This window comes from Leguminivora glycinivorella, chromosome Z, assembly GCF_023078275.1.
Source record: "Leguminivora glycinivorella isolate SPB_JAAS2020 chromosome Z, LegGlyc_1.1, whole genome shotgun sequence".
In the NCBI taxonomy this organism is placed as follows: Eukaryota; Metazoa; Arthropoda; class Insecta; order Lepidoptera; family Tortricidae; genus Leguminivora; species Leguminivora glycinivorella.
Window position 1 is genome coordinate 48,983,627 of NC_062998.1, and position 24,659 is coordinate 49,008,285.

The 24,659-nt window shown below is 38.8% G+C and overlaps 1 protein-coding gene across 1 annotated transcript; it reads right to left on the reverse strand.

Moving 5' to 3' along the window:
- Positions 1 to 858: 858 nt before the first annotated feature.
- LOC125240673 (atypical kinase COQ8B, mitochondrial) lies at positions 859 to 24,380 on the reverse strand. The gene is given in 11 exon segments (XM_048148680.1): positions 859 to 1,995; positions 4,216 to 4,368; positions 5,437 to 5,639; positions 6,703 to 6,865; positions 9,038 to 9,149; positions 9,558 to 9,643; positions 18,283 to 18,410; positions 19,395 to 19,443; positions 19,446 to 19,613; positions 20,394 to 20,918; positions 24,211 to 24,380. Coding segments are annotated over 10 exon segments (1,860 nt in total). The 5' UTR covers positions 20,916 to 20,918; positions 24,211 to 24,380; the 3' UTR covers positions 859 to 1,719.
- Between the last annotated feature and the right edge of the window lie 279 nt (positions 24,381 to 24,659).

The following is a 24,659-nucleotide window of genomic DNA, read 5'->3' on the forward strand; positions in this document are numbered from 1 at the left end:
TATTTAGGTTATATTGATTTAATTTCTCAGACCCTGCCAATCTAGAAAGTTTTATACAAAATCCTAAATAGTGATGTATTACCGATAGATTTTAGGGCGAATCACTTTTTGAAAAAGTACAATCTAATTTGTATCCTGAATTACAATGTTTAGAATAGAATGCCTGAAAAGGGTTCAACGATGAAAATGAATACCAATATAAGTTAATAACTTTATTAGTTATTTACACATTGTTACAGAAATTATAATTAATCAACATTATTTTACACTCAAATCTCATACTGCAGAAATCCGCATACAAAAGTGTATCCCCTAATAAATACTTCAATACTAATTCATTATTTTATTAATAGAGGTAGTTATTATTTGTGTCCCACCCATTAGGGATTATTAGAAAAGTATTTAACAAAAAAATAGCTACTTTCTCCTGACTTATATTAATCAATTCATTAAATTCCTTTCAACGCTTTTATTATACAAAAAGTTCACCCATATAGCTCCCAATATAACCCATAGACATAAAGCCTGACCATTGTCGAGAGAGAAATATATGACTATTGTCGAGAGGGCGCTGTTATTCTGATGTATACGGTGACAGTTCAGTTTAGTATGAAGTAAATAGTTCTAATGAGATTCCGCAACATGGCGCGCAGTCATATATCTCTGGTCAGGTTTTACAAAATACGTGATCTGAACATTTCCTATTTTTTTTATTTTATTTTTTTAGGGAATTTTAGGTCGATTGTACTCAGAATCACGAGGACTTTCAATCTCACTGGGAGACAAAAAGTGTCCCAGAATTTTCATACATTTTTGTTACTTTCCTCTTTTGTTACTCCACACAACATGTACGGAAAATGGTAACAAAATAAGAAAAAATCGTTTGGGACAATTTTTTTAGCTACTACGATTGAAAAAGCTAGTGATTCTGAGTAGAAACAGCATACTTTTTTTCAAAAATATCACATTTCATAAAAAATGGCAAGAAGAAAATCTCATCTAACTCTTAACCAAGAGTACGGTTCGTGGCGAACGACAACAACACACAACATTTCGTTACGACACGTTTCGAAGGACAACAACAAACAACAGCATTTCGTTGGATAAATCCACTGGGTCAGTATGGGCGGTTACTATTTCATAACAAGACAATTGAAATTAAAAATGCAGTTAGTTACATGTTATTATAGTACTAAAGCCCTCATTACCTATCCGTATATTGCTCATACATTTCCTGGAACATATTTAACTCTATAATTCATTTTTACCTTCAGCATATTTCAAAGAGACAAGTTACTTTAATTGAACAAGACAAAGATCCGAAATAAAAATGCAGAGTAAGACAGTCTTATTGCAGTCTTATTACCTATCTTTGTACTGCTCATAAATTTCTTGGAACATATCTCTACAATTAATAAAATTCATCTTGACTTTCATCAAACCATTGCACCAACACGTCTGTCACCGTTAAAGCGCTCGTTAAATTTTATCGAATGGGAAGTCACATAGACGTCTGCTGCGTGACGATGATGTGTCTGTCAAATGTGGTTGATACAACTGGCCCTAAGAAAACCCCAGATAACTTCCTACGTAGGGAATATATTTCCTAGGGCGGCGGACAAAGTCTGAAAGTCAGTATGGTCGGTACTTTTTACTAAACAAGACAAAAATTGAAATAAAAAATGCAGAGTTAACTAAAGGTTACCTTATAAGCCCTCATTACCTATACTTATATTGCTCATAAATTTCCTGGAACATATCTCTACAATTCATCTTAATTTTCATCTTAGAACAAAGTAGGAACACCCCAGAAAGTTTCCTATGTAGGGAATATATTTCCTCGGGAGGTGGGCAGAGCCTGTGGGTGAGTATAGTGGGGACGAGGGCTTGGATCCTGCGGGTGGTGCGTTGGGTGCCGAAGTCGAACTCGCCTGTTGTGCTGGTGAACACCTCGCCCATTATCATCACTGTGTCCACGTGTGTCTCTTCCATTATCTGTGACAATGAGATATGTAAGAGCACAGAACTTAATTTAGATAGAAGAAACAAATTCATATATTTGTATAGGGGCCGAGCGTGTCAAATTTTGTACTGAAGTTGATTCTTGCCTGTAATTTTAAATATGTCTCAGGCTCTTGATTGTTCATAATTTTTGTGTTGTTGCAATTGAATATCACGTAACGAGGCATTTTTTATGTTTTGATTGACTTCAACTTACAAAAATTGACGCCCGAAAGCTGCAAGCTGCGAGTAAAGACGGACAACTCAGTGGATTTCACTGAGTTCATTTGACACGCTAAGTATTGTTAGTAACATCAATAAAAAAAGTTCGTATAGATACATTTTCAAACGGTATGGTATCCAAAAAAACTCTAGGTGCTGTTTTGGGTCATGTTCACGATTTTTACAGATTATCACGAAAATTGAGAATATAGATTGGAAACAAAATTACGTTAGTATTAAGAACAACATACAATCACTTTAATATTTAAAAAAAATGATTAGTTACAATAAGAACATTTTAAACAAACAAATAATAACATTTTTGGCCTTCAAAATGACAGTCGACAGGGCCGAACCCTCAAATTGCCGAGGGTGCTGCTCAAGTTAGTGTATTTAAAGCTACAAGTGACATACCTAATATTGAAGGTAATATAAGGATTATTAATATTTTATACCCGACCTTTAAATAAAATTGTAAAATAATCGCTACTCTGAAGTATAATGAAGTGAAGTACTTACTGACATGGTATTTAGACTATCGTTAAGATTTTAATTTTTAAGGGGGCAAGAAAATAATAAGTAGATACGTTTGCTTGATCTATGGTATATATGACATCTGTGTGTAAGAGGTTATTGCTAAAAATTATAGCAGGGGCGGCTCACTCCGCGGGTATACTCTCGGGTCGACACGTTCGACGACCGGTCTGGCCTAGCACGTAGTGACCCTGCCTGCTAAGCCGCGGTCCTGGATTCGAATCCCGGTAAGGGCATTTATTTATGTGATGAACACAGATATTTGACTAATTATAATAAGGCCTAGTTACCCTTCGGGTTGGAAGGTAAGAGGTAGCTTTCGTAAAACTAGTGGCTACGCCAAATCTTGGAATTAGTTGTCAAAGCGGACCCCAGGCTCGCATGAGCCGTGGCAAATTCCGGGATAACGCAAGGACGATGATGATGATGAGCACAGATATTTGTTCCTGAGTCATGGATGTTTTCTATGTATATAAGTAGGTTCACTATTATCTGGCAGAAACTTTTTACGCATATATTTGATTCGTATTCTTGTAAGTCACGTTTGGCAGAAACACCTTACACAGAATATGCTTTGGCATAAATCATTTCTTGATTTTTGTAATACCGAATCGTCTGTTGTCATAATGTTGATGACCATAATAGTCTTCTAGTCGAACAATACTTTTGCAGATAATATTTGTGCATTATTTAGGCGGCATAAGCGCTGGTAGCCTCGGTATGCGCGCGACTTTCGTTCTGAGGTTTGTACCAATGAGTTTTTCACTTATGTGCGAAATGACGATATCTGCCAGTGTTTTCATAAGTTGATGACCACTAATTCCAATAAGGTTCTAGTCCCTTCGGGTTGGAACAATGGCAGTCGCTTTCGTAAAACTAGTGCAGCCATCTTGGGATTATTGTCAAAGCGGACCCCAGGCTCCCATTGTGCAAAATAATAACGCAAGGAGGATGATGATGAATATTTAGGCGGCATAAAGTTGCAATTTGCTATTTGATAGCGAGTTGGATGTGTTGGGGATGCAAGATACTCTGGGGCAGCTTTTCTTTTTTGATAGCGAGTAATAATTCTGCTAATGTAATATTATGCTATGAGATTATTATGGTACATACAATTATGCTAAATCAAAGTCGACCAAAGTAATGTTCTGTAAAACAATATTCTGCCAAATGTGTCTTATGCGTGGTAGTAATAATGCCAAGTAAGTTTTCTGCAAAATTACCATTCGACTGAAAGTGTTTCTGCGAAACATGTTATGTGAAGTGTGTTTCGGACTAAAATTATTCTGCCAGATGAGGGTAACCCATATAAGTATTTGTATATTATATAATTTATATATATATCGTTGTCTGAGTACCCGCAACACAAGCCTTCTTGAGCTTACCGTGGGACTTAGTCAATCTGTGTAAGAATGTTCTATAATATGTATATTTATAGTACTATTTATTGTACCGTACCTTAGATTCGTATCCGGTAAGGAACTTCATTTCCTTGGACATCCGCAAGATGGCGTCTCGGTCGCCGTCTGACGCCGCCTTTATGATCTCTATATACTGGTCCATGAACTCTTTCGAGTACTCGCGCGTCGCGCCGAAGTCTAGCAGGATCACCTGGGAAATGTTATTGTCACTGTGTTTAGTACACAGACCAACCCAACGGGTGGCATGTCTCAGTGCAAGCCGTATTAAGGCGATACCGCGAATGGCTCAATATATCAGTTTTGGTTCCTTAGATCTTACTCAGTTACTTGGATAACTGTGGTAATTCTAGAGCTAATACATGCAATCAGAACTCTGACCAGTGATGGGATGAGTGCTTTTATTAGATCAAAACCAATCGGCGGAGGGCCTTGCGTCCGAAGTCGTAACATTTTGATGAATCTGGATAACTTTTGCAGATCGCACGGTCCCGTACCGGCGACACATCTTTCAAATGTCTGCCTTATCAACTTTCGTGGGGTGTTATGTGGTTTAGTATTGAGGTTGTAGAAGAAATTGGCCTAATTGGGGTCGGTATGCATGCAACGCAAGACGAACATCTCTCGCGAGCAACGCTGCATAATCTTGTACTACGTTAAATATTTTGTACCAAGTAAGTTACTAACGGGCATTTTCAGAATTTAGATCCCCCCAATTAGCGTAAGTTGTTAACTAAAATTAACTTGCTGTCAGTTTTGTGCCGACAATCAAGCAATAATATCTGTCTAAAAAATTACTTTTTTTTACATTCTGAATGTAGATTATAGCTTAAAGTTTATGTAATTAACACAAAAACAATACATACATACATACATACAATATACACAATCACGCCTGTATCCCATGAAGGGGTAGGCAGAGCACATGAAACTACTAAAGTATCAGTGCCACTCTTGGCAAATAAGGGGTTGACAGAAAACGAAACTGTGACATTGCAGTGACAGGTTGTCAGCCTCTCGCCTACGCCACAAAACCCATATCCCAATGCCGAATTAAGCATAAAATCTGTTAAAAATTTAACATTGTGGATTGTTTAAAGTTTATGTAAAACAAAAACAATATTTTAATTGAAATTTCAAACTTAATTATCGTCACAAAACTGACAGTGAGTTAATTTTTGTTAACAACTTACGGTAATTGGGGGTCCCAAATTCTGAAAAGGCCCTAACTTATGTTACTAAGGTTTTTACTATATTATACCTGTTTAGTATTAGGGTTGTAGAAGAAATTGGCCCAGTTGGGGTCGGTCTGCATGCATCGCAGTACGAACATCTCTCGCAAGCAAAGTTGCATGATTTTGTACGCGATGTCGTATCGAGTCTCGTACGGAGCGTCGAAAAACTTGTCTAGCGGCACGCCGTCTATCAGTTCGGTTGTTATCACTTCTCGTGCGCAAAGCTCGTCTGTAATAAACGATTTGTTAAGTTAGACCAATGACATATGTAACTCCGTATCAGTTCGGATAAAGCTCGTCTGAAAAAACGATTTGTTAAGTTACCTAACAGTCATAGATAAAAAGGTACGGTGACCTACATGGCGTTACAACGCTTTGGGGAACTCTCGGCTAGATGGCGCTAATAAATGCCTTTGACATTTTTGTAGACACATTATGTCAATTCCGAGCCGTAAATCTATGTCAAAAGCGACAAACGTCATCTACAAAAATCGAAAGTTATAAGACATTTTTTTTGTGGCGCCATCTGTGTCGAGAGATGGCAGTCTATGCGCTGTGTTACACATATTACTTTGACAGTAACTCTCTATGATACTCAATCCTCTGTGGTTAGACAAAATTTCTCTAACACAATTCACTACCAGACAAATAACCTAATCACAAATTCAAATTTTGAAAAAAACTCCCGACATAGTGGACCGATTTCCATCAAACATGGCTAATTCAGTAGGCTTGTGTAGTACATGTAATAGTACAAAAGACACGATTCCCAACACTGTACTAGACCGAACTACTCCCAAATGATTCTGCTCTCTAGTACATTTAGACACTCACACACGCGCAACAGAATGGGAGCGAAAGGAGCGAAGAGCCGAGGAGTGACAATGACAGCAAAGCGATCCGTGTGTCCCGACCGCAACTGAACTAGAACCGACTGACTCGGACCGAGAGCGCGCGAAAACGGCCGATCAGCTCTCGGCTAGTACGAGCGAGCGTTACTGTACGCCATATGCACAATTTGTCTCTCGCTCTCTCGGTGTACTACTGTACTAAATGTCCTAAAGGAACGAACTAGTACACTTCGGAGATCGTTCTAGTTGGGAGCGATCTTTTCAGTGAACGAGCAGGCAACTAACAAAAAAACTAAATCTAAATCGGATCATCCGTTCGGAGTTACGATGCCACAGACACAGACAGACACGACAGACACGTCAAACTATGAGACAGCTTCATTTTTGCGCCGAGTGTTAAAAAAACTAGATTGATAAAATGAAAACAAAACGCGGTCTTACCAACGACATCAGGTACGAAGTACTCAGGATAGGGCGCGAGGAGTGTCTTAAACCGTTTAGTGCATTCTGCCTCACGCCGGTAGTCCACCTCCCAAGCTAGCTCCTTTTTGGCCACCTCCACTATGTTGTCTATGAACATCCCTTTTGGAAACACGTTCCACACCTAAAACAATAATAACAGTCACAAATAGAAGTAGAATTTTATGCGTAGGTAATATCAGGCAAAACTTTCAGTAGCCGTGCCACAGGCAATCGCTGAATGGTTGAATTATACCATCTTATGTAACAGAACGTCATCCATACTAATATTATAAATGGGAAAGTGTGTGTGTCTGTTTGTTTGTCCGTCTTTCACGGCAAAACGGAGCGACGAATTGACGTGATTTTTTTTAGTGGAGATAGTTGAAGGGATGTAGAGTGACATAGGCTACTTTTTGTCTCTTTCTAACGCGTGAGAAGCCGCGGGCAAAAGCTAGTTTTAACCATATTTTGGAATTTTCTAGGTAGGTGTATCTAGCCTGTAAAAACAAGTTTTGTATGAAAACCCATGATGTTGTTTCATAAATTAAATAAAGGCATTGATTTATTTTATTGCACAGTAAATATAAACAAAGACATATATGGGTGAATCACCTTTTTCTTGCTTGTTATTGCCATGGTTACGGTCCCCTGGGTCACCCTGGTTTTATGCAAAATTATGCTATTTAAACTATGCAAACAAGCATTTTTCTGTTGTTAATACATCCCTTTCTTAATGGGCCATCTACAAACATGGACTACTTGCATGTTTGCATTATTAAAGTAGCATAATTTTGCATAAAACCAGGGTGACCCAGGGGACCGTAACCATGGCAATAACAAGCAAGAAAAAAGTGATTCACCCATATAACCCCGTATAGACAGATAAAGTCTAAGAAAAAAACGTGCCTCAGTACCATACAGAAAAAGGTACGGTGGCCTAGATGGCATTACACCTTTGAGGTACGCTCAGCTAGATGGCGCTAACATTAATATTTGACATTTTAAAACATATCAAGCTAAGAATATGGCCCAAATTGTCAAAACTGAGGTTCAAAAGTTTTAAGCCTGTGTCAAGAGATGGCAGTCTATGAAATGTGATTACACATTTTACTTCGACAGTAACTCTCTATAATACTCGATCCTCTTTAGTATAAAGTATCAAAGCAATCTAGCTAGTTGTTTGTATAAGGGTCACTTGCACCACCGAACGCCCCATTTAACCCCCCATTTTATATGGGATTTGACGACCCACTAACCTTGAATTAAGCGGGAGTGCGTGGCCCTAAACGAGCTAACTCTTAACCCTTAAATGCATAGTGGTGCAAATCATTGTCAAGGTCATGGATTTAAGGTTTCAGCGATGAACACCGAATGACACTGGAGGTATCAATCACTTTATAGCAAAGACATATGTAACTCCGTATAGACAGATAAAGTCTAACCCCCTTATTCATAAACGTACTCTAAAGTTATCAAGCCGATAAAGTTCGTTTCTCCCTTTCCGACGTATTGGTGTGATAGAAAGGGACAAACTAACTTCATCGGCTTGGTAACTTTAGTGTACATTTATGAATAAGGGGGTAAGAAAGAAACGTACCTCAAAACCATACAGAAAAAGGTACGGAGACGTAGATGGCGACGTTTGAGGGAATATTAATATTTGACATTTTAACACTTATCAAGCCAAGAATATGAGCCAAATTGTCAAAACTGAGGTTCAAAAGTTTTAAGTTTGTGTCGAGAGATGGCAGTCTATGCACTGTGATTACACATTTTACTTTGACAGTAACTCTCTATAATACTCAATCCTCTTTGCTTTACAGGGTTCCGTACCAAAATTTGACGACCGGTCTGGCCCAGCGCGTAGAGACCCTGCCTGCTACGTCGCGGTCCCGGGTTCGAATCCCGGTAAGGGCATTTATTTGTGTGACGAGCACAGATATTTGTTCCTGAGTCATGGAACTCATGGATGTTTTCTATGTATATAAGTATTTGTATGTTATATATATCGTTGTCTAAGTACCTGCAACACAAGCCTTCTAAGCCGGCGTAGCTTTATTTGACGTTCATAAGCGCATTGTATTATGCCTACTTGGAAAATAAATATTTCATTTCATTTCATTTCATTACTCAGACTCAGTCAATCTGTGTAAGAATGTTCTATATATTTATATTTTAAAATGGTACAACAGGCATGGTGCGACTCTGTCCGTCTGTCTGTTTGACACATTTCAATTTTTTTTTAAATATGGCTCTCTATTTCAGTTGAAACATTTGATTTGTTCGTTCCTTGATCCACATGTGTCCCGTTTACCTTAAGCACGCCGACCAGGTTGTCAATGTCACTGTTGATGCCCTTAGCCACACCCGGATACTGAACCTTCATCGCGACCTCCATGCCGTTGTGTAGCACCGCCAAGATGCACCTGGCCTGCAAATATTCATAAAGTAAAATAAAGAGTACTATCGTACAGTATGGCCACGCCTCGGACACTGGCGATCAAATATATGAAGAGGCGCGTTCCTAGCACACAGTCTAAGCTCGTGTACGTGAACGCGTACCATGCTTGTGTGAGTGAAATGTGACAGGTCGACTGTTCGAGTTTTTGACAGGCGGTAACTGTGTGGTAACCGAGAGGGGGTGGGCGGCACTTTCAGTGGGGAGCGCGAGTGGCCATACTGTACGATAGTACTCTTTATTATACTGTTGTATGGCCATTCCTTGCCTCCCGCTAAAGTGCCGCCCACCCGCACTCGGTTACCAAAAGTTTAGCCTAAAGATTTGTCATTATTTACCCTGGCGATCGGTGTTCTTTATCTCTTGTTATAGCGACCTACCTATAGAGGCGGCTGCGAATGGTTTATCCTCGAAATTCTGCACTTTTGTTCGCCAATCTGCTCCCAACTGTGCTGCCATCACCTACCAACAAAACATAATAATTAGTAATATTAAGACGATACGATACAGGTCAATTCTCCATACAAACGCTCTCGACTATTTCCTCCCTGGTTTTTGAAGATAGAGCAATGATTTTTTCAACATAGATTATTATTATCAAATCAAACCATTTTGATTTTTTGCTATTTTTAGGGTTCCGTACCTCAAAGAGGAGAAACGGAACCCTTATAGGATCACTCGTGTGTCTGTCTGTCCCTCTGTTACAGCCGATTTCTCCGAAACTACTGGACCGATTTACTTGAAATTTGGTACACATATGTAAACCTGTGGCCCAAAGGCGGACATGTAATTTAATTAAATGAAATTTAATCATAGGGGTCACTTTTGGGGGGTAAACTTGAAAATCAAAAATCAAAGTTATTAAAACTATATTATGTTATATATCAAATAAAAGAGCATTATATGAGCATTCGAAATATATTTTTTTTAATTTTTAATTTTGGTACTTTAGAAGTAATTTAAGAAAATAGACAAAAAATGACCATTCCCCCCCCTTATCTCCGAAACTACTTAGCGTAAAATTTTCAAAAAATACACGAGATAGCCCTCTACCTGTAGATTACAGGAAAACCTATTAGAAATCTACAGTCAAGCGTAAGTCGGACTTACGAGAAAAAACTCAAATTAAGATTTTCACTCACTGACGCTGCAAGCAGTTACTAAACGTCTTAAAATTTTGTAAGCGTGATGGACAGGTAGAAAGAAATTCATTTCTGTCTTTTTCTTTTTAGAAATTGTTCAATTTTTTTTTCATTTGCCAAAATGACTTAAGTTCCTACTAAAAAGGAGGCGCTTAAGACCGTTTGTAAGTGGACTGAGCAAAATTTTGTTCAAATCGGTCCAAAAAAGGTCTCTGTTGACGAAAACATAGAATTTGTGGCAACGACAGCCCAAATCTGAAGTCCATTTTGCTCTATCTCTTATCGTTTCCGAGATATATACGTAAAGTCTTGAAAGTGCGAAAAGTTAACTTTGCCATCACAGTCGTTCAGGCGCTCATGAGTTCTTTGTATGGAAAAGTCGAAAACCGACTCGCACTTGACCAATGTTCAAAGAACGTGTTGTGGTTTTTTACGCGGGTCCGCGACTGACGACGTTCGAATGTTTTGTTCGGAAATGTTTGAGGGTGGTTTCTTTGAAACGTCCCCAGTGGCGGGTGGTTCGACGGGCGAAGGTCACACGCCGCACGCGACGGTCTGTATTCGTTTTGTACAATAGCAACGGACGGCGGGTGGCGTCTTGATATGGAAAATGACTGACTTCACTAAAGATAATGATGAACTCATTGAGGTAATACTAGAGAGGACACTGCGAGCAAAACGTTTGCGCTACAAACATAAGTCCATTGGACTTATGTTTCTGCCTGCACACAAAGAAAATGTAAAAATGCCTTCCTGCGCAACAAGATGCTGTTTAAGCCATACGAGAAAATCGAATAAAACTGACGTGTCACATTTCATCGGTTAGTATACACGCTATGTTAATCGATCTTTATTTAAGTAATTATTTCAATGAAGGGACGCGCTCCTCAAACGCGAAGCTATCGCTGCCATTTTGTTGAACGAAATCATAGATTAATCGCATCATAATCGCACAGACTTGACATGTAGGTAATGAAGTAAAGTAATTGTGATTATATTCTGTTTGTAATATATAAAAGAGAAATGTAAAATTTATTTCACGTTATACTTATGAATACTACACAGTTCTAACACGAGTTGTAATCGATATTTTCATACAATAATAACCTATGATTTTCTTCAAGGGCAATTAAAGTAGGTATATGAAAAAAATCAATGATGTATTTTTGTTTCACTTAGTAGAACTTAAACATAGCACAATGTATGATAGTGCTAAAATTAAACTGCTTACCCCCTTATTCATAAACGTTCACTAAAGTTATCAAGCCGATAAAGTTCGTTTGTCCCTTTCTATCACACCAATACACCGAAAAGGGACAAACGAACTTTATCGGCTTGATAACTTTAGTGTGCGTTTATGAATAAGGGGGTTAGTATTTTACAAAAAGTATAAAAAAAGGTCTACACTAAGAGTGTCGCGTCTAGGTGGTCATTGGTCAAGTCTTAGGCTGTTTTCACATTATCCGATCCGATATCGGATGTCGGAAGGATTTCAATAGAAAAAATCCAAGATGGCGCCTGTAATGTATGGGATATCAGTCCGACATCCGATATCGGATCGGATAATGTGAAAACGCACTTACTCTATGACACGGTACCTCCCCACGCATGCGCCGCGCGCTGCCGGCCGGAGCACAGACTTTGTTTGGGGTGTAATTTCTAGTATGTTAGTAACTTAGTACATAGCAAGGACGATTATAAAGGACCAGCAGAGTCCATACTAAATACCGTACCCCGTTGGCAGCCGTAAATCTATGTCACTAGATGTCACTAAGAGTGTCATTTGAATAAAAATGTCGTTTTTTTTTTAAATACGCACGCGGTAGTTCAACGGCATTACAAGTGATACAGTGAAAAGTATATAGATGACGCTAGGGGCCCGTGTCATGTTTCAGTCCCTGTTTACAACGCAAACCATCGTTCTTATTTTGAATTATGACAATCATGCAAAAGAGTACCATACTGTCAAATTTTCTATCTCTTTCATTTTGAGCGTGACGTCAATGATTAGTAATATTACTTTCAATATATTTAAAATTTAGATTTTAATGAGGCCATTTCGAACGGTGTTTATGATAGATATCATGTTGACAATCAATCTCCTGACCGTCTCGCTCATACCAATCCTATCCTATATTTGAACGAGTGCGACCGAAACAGTTGAGTATTATTGAAGATTTTTGAATGTCTAAAATCTTATTGGTAGTTGTCGAAAACCCGCTTTTTCCATAAAGTGTTGGCGCGACGTCAAGTGGGTGATAGTGATAGGCGTACGAGCAAGTACGCGTTGGATGGTCGACTACTATGCGCAGCGGTTTTTACGCGTACTTACGGTGACACACAATCGAAAAAGGTGGTCGAGCCATAAGTACGCATACCTGCTCGTATCGTACGTTTATCACCCACTTCAGACTGCGTTTCGATCGGCGTTTAGCGTCAATGATTATCAGCTCGGCTTCATGGCTTTACGAACCTTAGCTCGGACCATCGAATATGAAACTTATAAACTTCTTTATACACAAGGGTATAAAGAAGTTTATCACCAATCTGTCGCCAGCACCGCTACACTTCAACGGCCAAGTCATACAACATCCATACTAATATTATAAATGGGAAAGTGTGTGTGTCTGTTTGTTTGTCCATCTTTCACGGCAAAACGGAGCGACGTATTGACGTGATTTTTTAAGTGGAGATAGTTGACTGGATGGAAAGTGACATAGGCTACTTTTTGTCTCTTTTTATATCCCCCCACTTCCTTAGAATGGAGGATGGAAGTTTGTGGAGAGATTTTCGAATTTAACGCGAGCGAAGCCGCGGGCAAAGGCTAGTTAACTATAATAATAAAGAAATCGCAGTAAGGAACTTTATGTAGATTTCATTACTTTTTAGAGATAAACAAGCAGCTCCATCGAGACGGCTATTTTTTACAGAATGTTTTTGGTGGGATATACATAGGCATAGGTATATAACACTAACAAGGTATCTATTGTCTTAGTCCGTTTTCACATTATCCGATCCGATATCGGATGTCGGAAGGATTTAAATGGAAAAAATCCAAGATAGCGCCTGTAATGTATGGGGTATCAGTCCTACATCCGATATCGGATCGGATAATGTGAAAACGCATTTAGTCTCATTAATTATTACCTACTTATATCAGAGTTTCACTAATTATTTCCTTTTATTCATTTATTATCTCAGTTTAGGTTTATACGAGTACCAAACGAGTATAGTATACGAGTAGAAAATATATTACCAAAACAATACAAACTATCATTAATTTATTATAAAAACGTAATCCAAAGTGCCACACCTGGCGGCCTAACTATCGGCGTTGTGTCCAAGACGAAGCCTGACCGACGAAGCTAGCAAGTCTCTCTACATGTTAGCTGAAATACTGTCAAACCATTCACTGTGATTACTCAGATTATTATAAGCAAAATGATCTTCGAATGAACTTTCTGGACAATTGAGATGCATGGGCGCAGTCGAAACCAGCTCGCCCCTTCAGCCGTGTCCCGTTGAAAATCGGAAAGATTCTTTTCCTTAGCACATTAAATTTAATGTTTACAAATTGGATTCGCCTTCTATCACCTAAACTGGTAATTTTATGTATGAGGTCATTGGTCATACAATTATTAATTTATACAGTTATTAATTCTGTATCTCTACTCGCATTGCTGCTGCGATTCTAAAATATTTAATATCCATATATTATGAATATTCAATAAATCATACAATGACATTTGTGATGTGACATGGATGTCAGATGTCACTGGATGTCACATCTGTTGGCACAATGATTGCGTTTTGTTGAACGTATTTGAGCTCAACATATAGGTTTATTATCACTAGGTATATTATATTAATGAACAACGAAACGGATGTGACATTTTCCTAGTCCACCAACGTCATCTAGTCATTTTATTTGGCAATAGTTAGACAACATGCGAACAAACTTAGCCAGCGAAGCGATCACAACTACGTCGAGGCCGACCAAAAAATATAATTTGTAAAAATTATGTTTTGAGCCAATATTTTGATATTAAAATAAAGTTTTTTGATAGTTATTCATAGTATAATATAAAAACAAGTAAACATATGTGTGAAAATATGTTTTTTTCCACTCCCGGGTTACGAAACAACGCCATCTAGTTTTAAAGCAAAAACTAAGCTTTTTTCAGGGGTACGCTTTTTTGTATGGGCTATATCAGTCTAGTATTAAATGGTCCTTGGTACATAGTAATTCAATGGATGAATTGTACTTCTGTGAACTGTTTTCGATATACTTAATCGAATATATGATGTAAATTTTTCTTTACTACAATGAAAGTGTTTGAGTACCAAGTTAAAAATTTCACTTTCTTTTTGCCGGTTTCATACAAAAATATCGTTTGACTGTCTCTTTTTTTGGGGTAATATCAATATTTATATGGAAACGGATTAAGTCGCGTATAATCTTCTTCCTCTAAGAATTACAATGTAAGTATTTTTGCATTCATTTTGATCAGAGCACAACACAACAGTTCAAAAATCAGTCTACCAGAGCTTCTGAGTTCCGTCGCCGACGACGGGTGACCAAGGGTCAGAAAACCCACGCACCCGCGACCGACAGCGTGTGGCACAGCGGCACATGCGGCTCACATCCAAACATTCCAAACGCCGCCGGGCGCGTGTGACGGGCCAGAGAAACCAGGGCCTTAGGGCTAGGTGATTATCGCCGCGCCGCAGAGGACGCGCTGAGGGGGGGGGGTGCCTACAGCAGTTGTAGTTGTATGCATACCTAGCTCACGCACACAGACGCGCCCGCTGGCGCCGCCAGGGGCGGCTCACTCCGCTATCCTATCGCCGCGCTACAAGTATATCCTGGCGGCCGCGAGCTGTGGCCGCGAGCTACTCAGGGGTGGCGCACATTCTCACGGAATGCACGTTCGCACTTTCTATTGTTACTTTACGTCGCGAGGTTTTTTAAGCGATGTCCGCGGGTGGAATGGCTAATAATACTTAATTAAATAGACATATTGAATAAAATTAATACCAAAAGATATTCTTATACAGATCTACTACTGATTAAGTCCCACGGAAAAGTTCAATAAGGCTTGTGATGTTGGAACCTTGAACAAAAATATATAAATACAGCGTATATACCTAGAAAGTACTCAAGACTTGAATATAATAATATAACATTTAATGTGAGTATTAATTCGTTTGGATCCATTGGTAACCCTATCACCGGACGCCGCGCACGTGCGGCTCGTTTCTTTGTAAGAATGTTGTAAGTATTTAAAAAGGCGACATGTCGGAAACATCAAAGCAGTGGGCCTTCTTTACTTGTGCTATTATATATTCTGTGGCGCCGCGCCGGTGTCCACGTGCGCTCTCTGCAGTGTGCGCTGCCGCTGCCACGAAACGTTTACCTACTCTGTGTAATACTGATAAAAGAAAGTATTGACATGAATTCACACGTTTCGGAAATGACTGTAGGTATTTTAAATATTTTAGCACAATATGTTTTTTGCCTCTTATTGCCTATTATACAATATAGGTATACATACCTACTATGGCAACTCTATCACAGCGCAGAATATGCAGAAGCCACATGGTGGTCTGCGACAGAAACTCAATAGACATTTTCAGAGTTTTTAAAATAAGTACCTAAGTAGGTACGTGAAGTAACATGGTAAATTAAAAAAATATCATTAGATACTTATTGCGAAGGTGTAAACAATTTCCTTCGTTTTGCCACATATCAATAATTACCTATCTATATTAAATTCATTAATCCGTATACAACTATACATTACATTTTTACAGTACGGTAATACTCACCCCGTTATTCATAAACGTACACTAAGTTATCAAGCCGATAAAGTTCGGTTGTCCCTTTCCGACGTATTGGTGTGATAGAAAGGGATAAACGAACTTTATCGGCTGGATAACTTTAGTCTACGTTTATGAATAAAGGTGTTAAAATTTATAGCTACGAAATTTTACATAAAACACCTACTTTAAAATAAAATAAAAAATGTTGAATTTGGTTAACATTATAAAAGACCTCACGCAAGCTGTGCTAATTAGTTCGCGAATTCGTCGAGAGATGGCGCTAAACACAATTATGCTCATTAGAGAACCTATACTTCTAGCCTAGCCCAGTCTTTAGACTTATGTGAGTAACGTAAAAGTACCTAATAGTTTTGTAGGTACGGAACCCTCGGTGGGCGAGTCCGACTCGCACTTGGCCGGTTTTTATTTTAAAAGACGCTAGAGCCAATCAAAAATTTCTAAAAACGGCCTTTTTCAATATGGCTCAAAAAAGGTGTGATACTCAAAATCGGTAACAATTAAGGTATCGGTAACATGTGCTAATAATTTGCAATAGACTATGTGGTATGATGCCCGTTGAACGCCAAAAGCACTGTTAGTGTGCCGTCGTGTCCACTTTTTTTTTAATATTTTGCACACTTTTGACCACAGCTACAAAAGGCCCTACGATGGAAGGAGTTCGCCCAGAAGATGCGTGTTCGCCCTAGATTTGAAGGTTGCCGCTACGCCAATAACCGCTAAACTGGCTATGACGGATGCTGTCAAAGTAATTGTTTTGCTGACAAATATGGTTTATATTCGTTATTTATTAGTAGAGTAAGTAGAGTTACTGGCGGGTAAGTCACATAACACGATAAGTACTGGAAGTTGAAGATAACTCTGTCCTTTGATGAACGAATGTTCTTGCTCCAACACTTTTCGGCATGTTCTTTTCTGTTCTTCTCTTAGTGGCATTTAAGGATTGTGACGTCGGAGTTCATCTGCATACGAGAAAAGACGGGAGCCTTTTCAACATCCGTCTGTTAAAGTCTAAGAAAAACAGATGCCATCTATTAACCAGAGAACCCTATATGCAGATGACGCGGCGCTGATTGCCAACACAGAATATGGGCAACGGGTGTCAACTTTTGGAATGTCAGTGAACAATAAAAAGACTGTGGTCCTTGTTCAAGGCACAGACCAAATACCCCATATTATGCTTGGGGATGACTTTTGTCGAGAACTTTTGTTACCTTAGATCCACTGCAAGCTATGCAATAACGCGAGATTGACAGTCGAATAGGAAGAGCTGCCTCCAACTTTGGGAAACTTCAGGCTCGAGTCTGGAATAACAGCAAGCCGAAACTCTCCACCAAGATCCTTGTTTACAAGTCATGCGTCCTAAGCATCCTCCTGTACGCATCTGAAACGTGGACAACCTACTCTAGGCAAGAGCGTCGCTTGAATGCTTTTCACATGCGCAGCTTACGTACGATCCTCGGAGTCACTTGGAGGGATCGCATTACAAATGAAAGGGTTCTCGACTGTGCCGGCTGTTACAGCATCACTGCTACTCTAAAACAGCGAAGACTGCGGTGGCCACGTTTTACGTATGAACCCAGACAGACTTCCTCGTGCAGTGCGTGTGCTGCCATTGGACTTTACAGCTATAGGAAAAGATGCGCCGTAACTCCGATCTCTGTCGGCGCACATACCTCGTGAAAGTCGCTGCAAAAATCATCTGTTAAAGATGCTGTGGCCTATGATGACTAGTGATAGTGACATGGACCAACCTGTTCCAATTGCCACGACGGCATGAAGTCAGCCGACTGCCGCACTCTCTCGAATATGCGCTGCAGTTCTGGCGATATGACCGTGTCATCTTGGATGTTTAGCAGTTGGCCTAGCTTTAGCGCCGCTCCTGTTTAGATAACTTGACAATATAACATAATAATAAAAGTGACATCAACTGACCTGTTCGACTTGCCACGAGGGCATAAAGTCAGCCGACTGCCGCACTCTCTCGAATATGCTTTGCAGTTCTGGCGATATGACCGTGTCATCTTGGATGCTGAGCAGCTGGCTAAGCTTTAGCGCCGCTCCTGTTTAGATAACTTGACAATATAACATATAATAATAAAAGTGACATCAACTGACCTGTTCGACTTGCCACGAGGGCATAAAGTCAGCCGACTGCCGCACTCTCTCGAATATGCTTTGCAGTTCTGGCGATATGACCGTGTCATCTTGGATGCTGAGCAGCTGGCCGAGCTTTAGCGCCGCTCCTGATGAAACAGAAAATCAATAATAAAAGTGACATCAACTGACCTGTTCGACTTACGAGGGCATAAAGTCAGCCGACTGCCGCACTTCAATATGCGTTGCAGTTCTGTTGAGAGAAAGGGACGAAGCTATAGCAGTTCCATAGCTCCGTCCCTCTCTCTCAACCTAAACTGAACGGCTTTATGCTGAGCAGCTTCAGCTTTAGCGCCGCTCCTGATGAAACAGAAAAATCAATATTAATATTACAGGTGATAAAGTCTACACAGTTGCTCGAACAAAAATATTTCAATACGGTTCAGACATTTTTGTTCTTGTAAATGTGTTAATGTAACGGAACATGTGTACTATAAAATCATGTGAGATCAATATAAAGCACATTTTTTTGGTTTTCAAATGATTTTTTGGTAACAATAAATATGTGGCGTTCCAAACCTCAAGGGTTTTTTCCTTAATGTGCAAAATGGAAATTTTATAAGAACTTATTTTAACTGTTATAGCGCTGGTGCATTTTGCTAGCGTCAGTCCGGGATATATTTTGTACAAGATAGTTGCTTACTGCGCTAGCTCTGAGACCAAAGACAAAAGTGGATCTTGGGCTTCGACACTAGACGTCGCCATTGGCGCCCGTACTTATAGAAAAGTAAATAAATAAATAAATATTGGAGACACCTTACACGGATCAACTTAGCCCTAAACTAAGCCAAGCTTGTGTACTATAATGGGTGCTAAGCAACGACATATACATACTTAAATAGATAAATACATACTTATATACATAGTAAATATCCATAACTCAGGAACAAATATCTATGCTCATCACACAAATAAATGCCCTTACCGGGATTCGAACCCGGGACCGCGGCGCAGCAGGTAGGGTCACTACCGACTGAGCCAGAGCGGTCGTCGGATGTTGTTCTATTCATCATTCGCTTAACCCGTGACGAACTGGAACCTAATAACAAGGTTTTGTAAATGTAAAATCTCACCTCTAACTTTACACAGCGTATCCACAATCCTCTCAGCATTGGCGGGAGATACAGGAACGTGTTCGCCGAGTCATCCGTCTTGCCGGTAACGGACTGGATGGTGTTCCGCGCGTACTGAGCCACCGTGCCGACTCCGAGACCGGCGGCCAGTGAGCCGAACGAAAACATTCGCCCGAGACGCGATGATGGGACCACGCGGGGCTTCGAATTCTCGCTTAGCTACGGAAATATTGTTACTTTAGTCGATTACCGGCTTGAGATCCAGTAGTACATCTGATAATGGAACAAGCACAACAAAGACTGAGGCATTTGTGTTGTATGGTGTTGGACATTTGCAGTTTGTTTTTGTCAATTTTGTGTTGATTAATTGATTCATTGTTTTTAGGGTTCCGTAGTCAACTAGGAACCCTTATAGTTTCGCCATGTCTGTCTGTCCGTCCGTCCGTCCGTCCGTCCGTCCGCGGATAATCTCAGTAACCGTAGGCACTAGAAAGCTGAAATTTGGTACCAATATGTATATTAATCACGCCAACAAAGTGCAAAAATAAAAAATGGAAAAAAATGTTTTATTAGGGTACCCCCCCTACATGTAAAGTGGGGGCTGATATTTTTTTTCATTCCAACCCCAAAGTGTGATATATTGTTGGATAGGTATTTAAAAATGAAGAAGGGTTTACTATGCTCGTTTTTTGATAATATTAATAGTTTTGGAAATAATCGCTTCTAAAGGAAAAAAAAGTGCGTCCCCCCCTCTAACTTTTGAACCCTATGTTCAAAAAATATGAAAAAAATCACAATAGTAGAACATTATAAAAACTTTCTAGGAAAATTGTTTTGAACTTGATAGGTTCAGTAGTTTTTGAGAAAAATACGGAAAACTACGGAACCCTACACTGAGCGTGGCCCGACACGCTCTTGCCCGGTTTTTTAACATAGTAATATTTCATGATTACCAAAGAACTGAATTACATACATAGTTTAAAAACGGCATGCACTTACCGCTACTCGAATCTTTTTCTTCGCAACAGGTTTTGGTTTTCCCGAACTAACACTGCCAGGCTTAAGTTCAGTCAAGATTTCAGGAGCACGCGTCTCGACCTTCCGCGTCACACTCTCCAATGGAACTTGAATCCTATCGTTCAGCTGTTCCGTTCGCAACTGAGCTTGCTCCAAACTTTCAAACGTCCGATTGAACTCTCTGTTCAGCTCCTCTATTTCTTCCTGTAACTTCGGATCCATGGCAGCTCTGGTCTCTGAATTCGTTGTGAAATTGGGAACATTCATTACTGCATACTGTCTGAAGCCTTGAGCGACAACGGAGGCCCGGTCAAACAGCTCTTTACCAAAGTCTGGACCAACTTTGATGTTAGATATGGGGTTAGTAGGGCAGGTTTGAGCGAAAGCCTTGATGGTGGAATTATTCCAGATGATTCTAGCGTTCTCCTGCTGGAGCTTGGCCCCGGCCTCCACAACCAACCGCAGGCCCCGGACCACGCCAATTAGGTCGTTAATGTGCGACATCGCCTGCAATTAGTTGATTAATACATTATTTACATAGATACTTGTCAGTAACGACCCCGCCTTTACATGTCGAGAGCGCGCGCTCTCGACATGTAAAGGCGGGGTCGCTACTCTTGAGAAAGGTTCTCGAAATTGAACCGAAACATGTCGAACGCTATATCGACTTAATACGTGAGTAACCCGCTTAAAATATTTTTAAATATGTATGAGTCTCACGGGAGTTTTATAGTAGGTAACATCATATAAATATAGTAAGGTCAATACGGATAAGTGTGTCATTTTATGGAGAAGTATGTAAGCGTTCACAGTTGGCCCATTTAAACAATGATCAGTGCTTATTGAGAGTTCATATGATTACCACTAATCGTAAGTAGCAAGTGTCAAAAGTATTATCACACAACCGAACTACCCCCGACATAGTGGACAGATTTTCATGAAACATAGCTAAGAACACTCCCGACTAATTCAGATTTCAAACAAAAAAACTAAATCTAAATTGGTTCATCCGTTCGGGAGCTACGATGCCACAGACAGACACACACAGACAGACAGACAGACAGACAGACAGACAGACAGACAGACAGACAGACAGTCAGACAGACGGACAAACAGACAGACAGGCACGTCAAACTTATATCACCCCATCGTTTTTGCGTCGTTAAAAAACCACCTTTGTCAATGAATAAAAATATCAAGGGGAGGGCCCTTATGATATATGACACACTTACCTATTGATCTTAAAGAATTATTATATTACTTGTAAAGGCAGTTAAAGACGTGGTAGCAAATTAGTATAAATTATAGGTAGGTAATGTCAGGTATACAAATATTTTTATTAGGAAAATTTGTCACTTTCCAAGTTAGCTGTTAAAACCAATTAAATATGCAGTAAGTATTGGAATGAAATGCCATTTATGACCATCAACTGTAACCAGAAAGGTGACTCATTGGATTGTTAGTTTTACAACAGGTTATATGTTAAATAATTTGGCAATGCATGTAATTATCTGTCACTAATTAATGATGACTGATGGTGATGAATAATCATTTAGTAATGTAGGCAGTAAAATGTGATGCAAGATAGAGAACTTGACTGTTCTTAAAATAATAGTACATTACATCAGAGGCCGGGAAAATGAGGATTTCCGGCCAAGTGGGTATATACCGGATAGGGATACGAGGCCGGGAATCCGTTTTCACACCGAGGCATGTATAGTGCTTTTCTCAAACATACAATGAAATAAAAAAAAAAATGCTCTAAAGGACAATATTTTATAAAAAAAGTTACTTTCTGTCCTCTCGAGTTGTTGCGCCCAAAAAGCGATACTTCCCAGCCCATTTTAAGGAACGTAAAGACAATATTTCATTGCATGTTTGAGAAAAATATTTTATACCATGCACGAAATAAAGCATCAGATAATTATTAGTACATCATGTGCAGAAGTTATTTTTAAATCGTATTTCTATTTAATAAGTCAGGTAGAAATATATAAAGTAACTGAATTGACCGTGACGTCACTCAATTCGATTTCATATTAATTCCATATTAGCAAGTCGTTAAAATTCGTTTTGACAGTTCTTAAAAAGAAGCTGATTTGACTAGGAGGCAAGTAGCCTATTGTATTGTAGTCTACCAAACTTTTTAATCTTTTTAAAGGTATCAAATAGTTACAAAATGTTAACACACTAATTAACCTACAAGTAAAACTAAATTAATTTTATTATAAACCTAAATAAAACATTTATAAACAGCAATGGTATACAGAAAACTTCCGGAAGACAGCCTACTTAACAAGTATCCCAAAGCTTCCCATTCTGTTGCATTTTTTATAAGTTTTACTAAGAAAGTGTAGTGCATGAATTTAAATAAAATGTCTTTTTTCCCTCTTATCACATTGAACACCAGAGTCATAACATTGCATTCAAAATTGGGCATATACAGTTATACACAGTGTAACAATGAGAGTTATTATTTAAACTTAGCTTGCACAATGTTTGCCATTTGTTATTAATGAGATACTCCCACCTACATGGGCCTTGTCAAGATGTCATATATACCTACTTAGCGTGTCAAATGAACATTTATTTGTAATATTAATGAAGATAATCAAAACATCCCACCTCAGACTATGAACAATCAAGAGCCTGAGACATATTTAAAATTAAGGCAAGAAACAACTTCAGTACAAAATTTGACACGCTCATACAAATAGATGAACTTGTTTCTTCTATATAAATAAAGTTCTGTGGGCCTTGTTTTAGCTCTTTGTTAAAACATATTAGGTCTACAGTTTATCTAATGTGGTAAACAATCTTTAAAGATTGTTTACCACTTTAGATAAACTGTAGACCTATATGTTTTAACAAAGATGTTAAAGTATAAGATCTCTAAATCTGAGCCTATGTTCAGCTAAAGATAGGCTCAGATTTAGAGATCTTATACTTTAACATCTTTGGTAAAACATATTATAGGTCTACAGTTTATCTAAAGTGGTGAACAAGTCTTTAGCTGAACATTGTTCAGCACTTTAGATAAACTGTAGACCTATAATATGTTTTACCAAAGATGTTAAAGTATAAGATCTCTAAATCTGAGCCTACGTTCAGCTAAAGATAGGCTCAGATTTAGAGATCTTATACTCTGTACTTTTAGGTACTTATTGAAATGTAAATAAATAATTTGTAAATTTTTGGGTAGTTAAAACATTTGTCAGTTAACCAACTAAATACAAACCAAATACATTGTCAGTTTTTGCATTCAAAAGAATGCTCTATGAGGAATATTTTCATGCAAGTACATTGCTAAGCTACAGATTAGCAGAAACCTCAGTTACATGAAGCATATTTGAGGGGGTCTTTTCAAAATCAAAGCTAATTATGCTAAGAAAACCTTACGACAATAAGGCAAATTGACAAGTCACTCCTCCATTGTATTTTAATTAATTACTAGAAAAAATAACTGCGTATTATGAATGTGCAATGCAACTTTAAAGGATAATGATGATGATATATACATAGTAAACAATAGCAAAAATTAATAAAGCTGTTAAATGCCATCTGCAGTCGCAATGTGGGCGGCAAGAATGTCGCGAGAACCTCGAGGCCTCAAAAAATCATGGTCATAGGTTATTGCATAATATCAGATAATTTTTCCATAACAATGCTCCAGAAACATTCACTATTGTTTATTTAGATACTTGGTATTCCAACTACTATAATATAACACCGCTTTCAAGCAAAAATGATAGAATTTACAGCAGGTGCGGCTGTTTTGATATGTGTAAATGTAACTTACCTTGAAATTCTATCACAAGTCATAGAAATAACAAAGCACTATATGAATATTACCAAGTTACGTTGACAAATTAAACATGTCCATGAAACTGCAACTTGGTAATTTTTTTAAGTAAACTAACAAAAATTGCTATTTCTCTATTTTCTCATACGAAAATTTTGAATGTGTCAAGTGACAGACAGCTGTTATCTTTTTTTATATTTCTGATGTTCATTTAGCTTCTTGTTATTTAGCCTAAAAAGTTAGCAACAAAGAATCACTAGGGTGCACTAGGGTGTCCTGCACTGGAAGCATGGTCGTTGGTCGCGCGATAGACGATAAAATATCAGGCCGTCCCTATCGCACTTACAAATAGTGCGATAGGGACGGCCTGCTATTTTATCGTCTATCGCGCGACCATGCTTCCCGTGCAGTTAAAATAAGGTCCGACTGCTACACACTTACAAAAA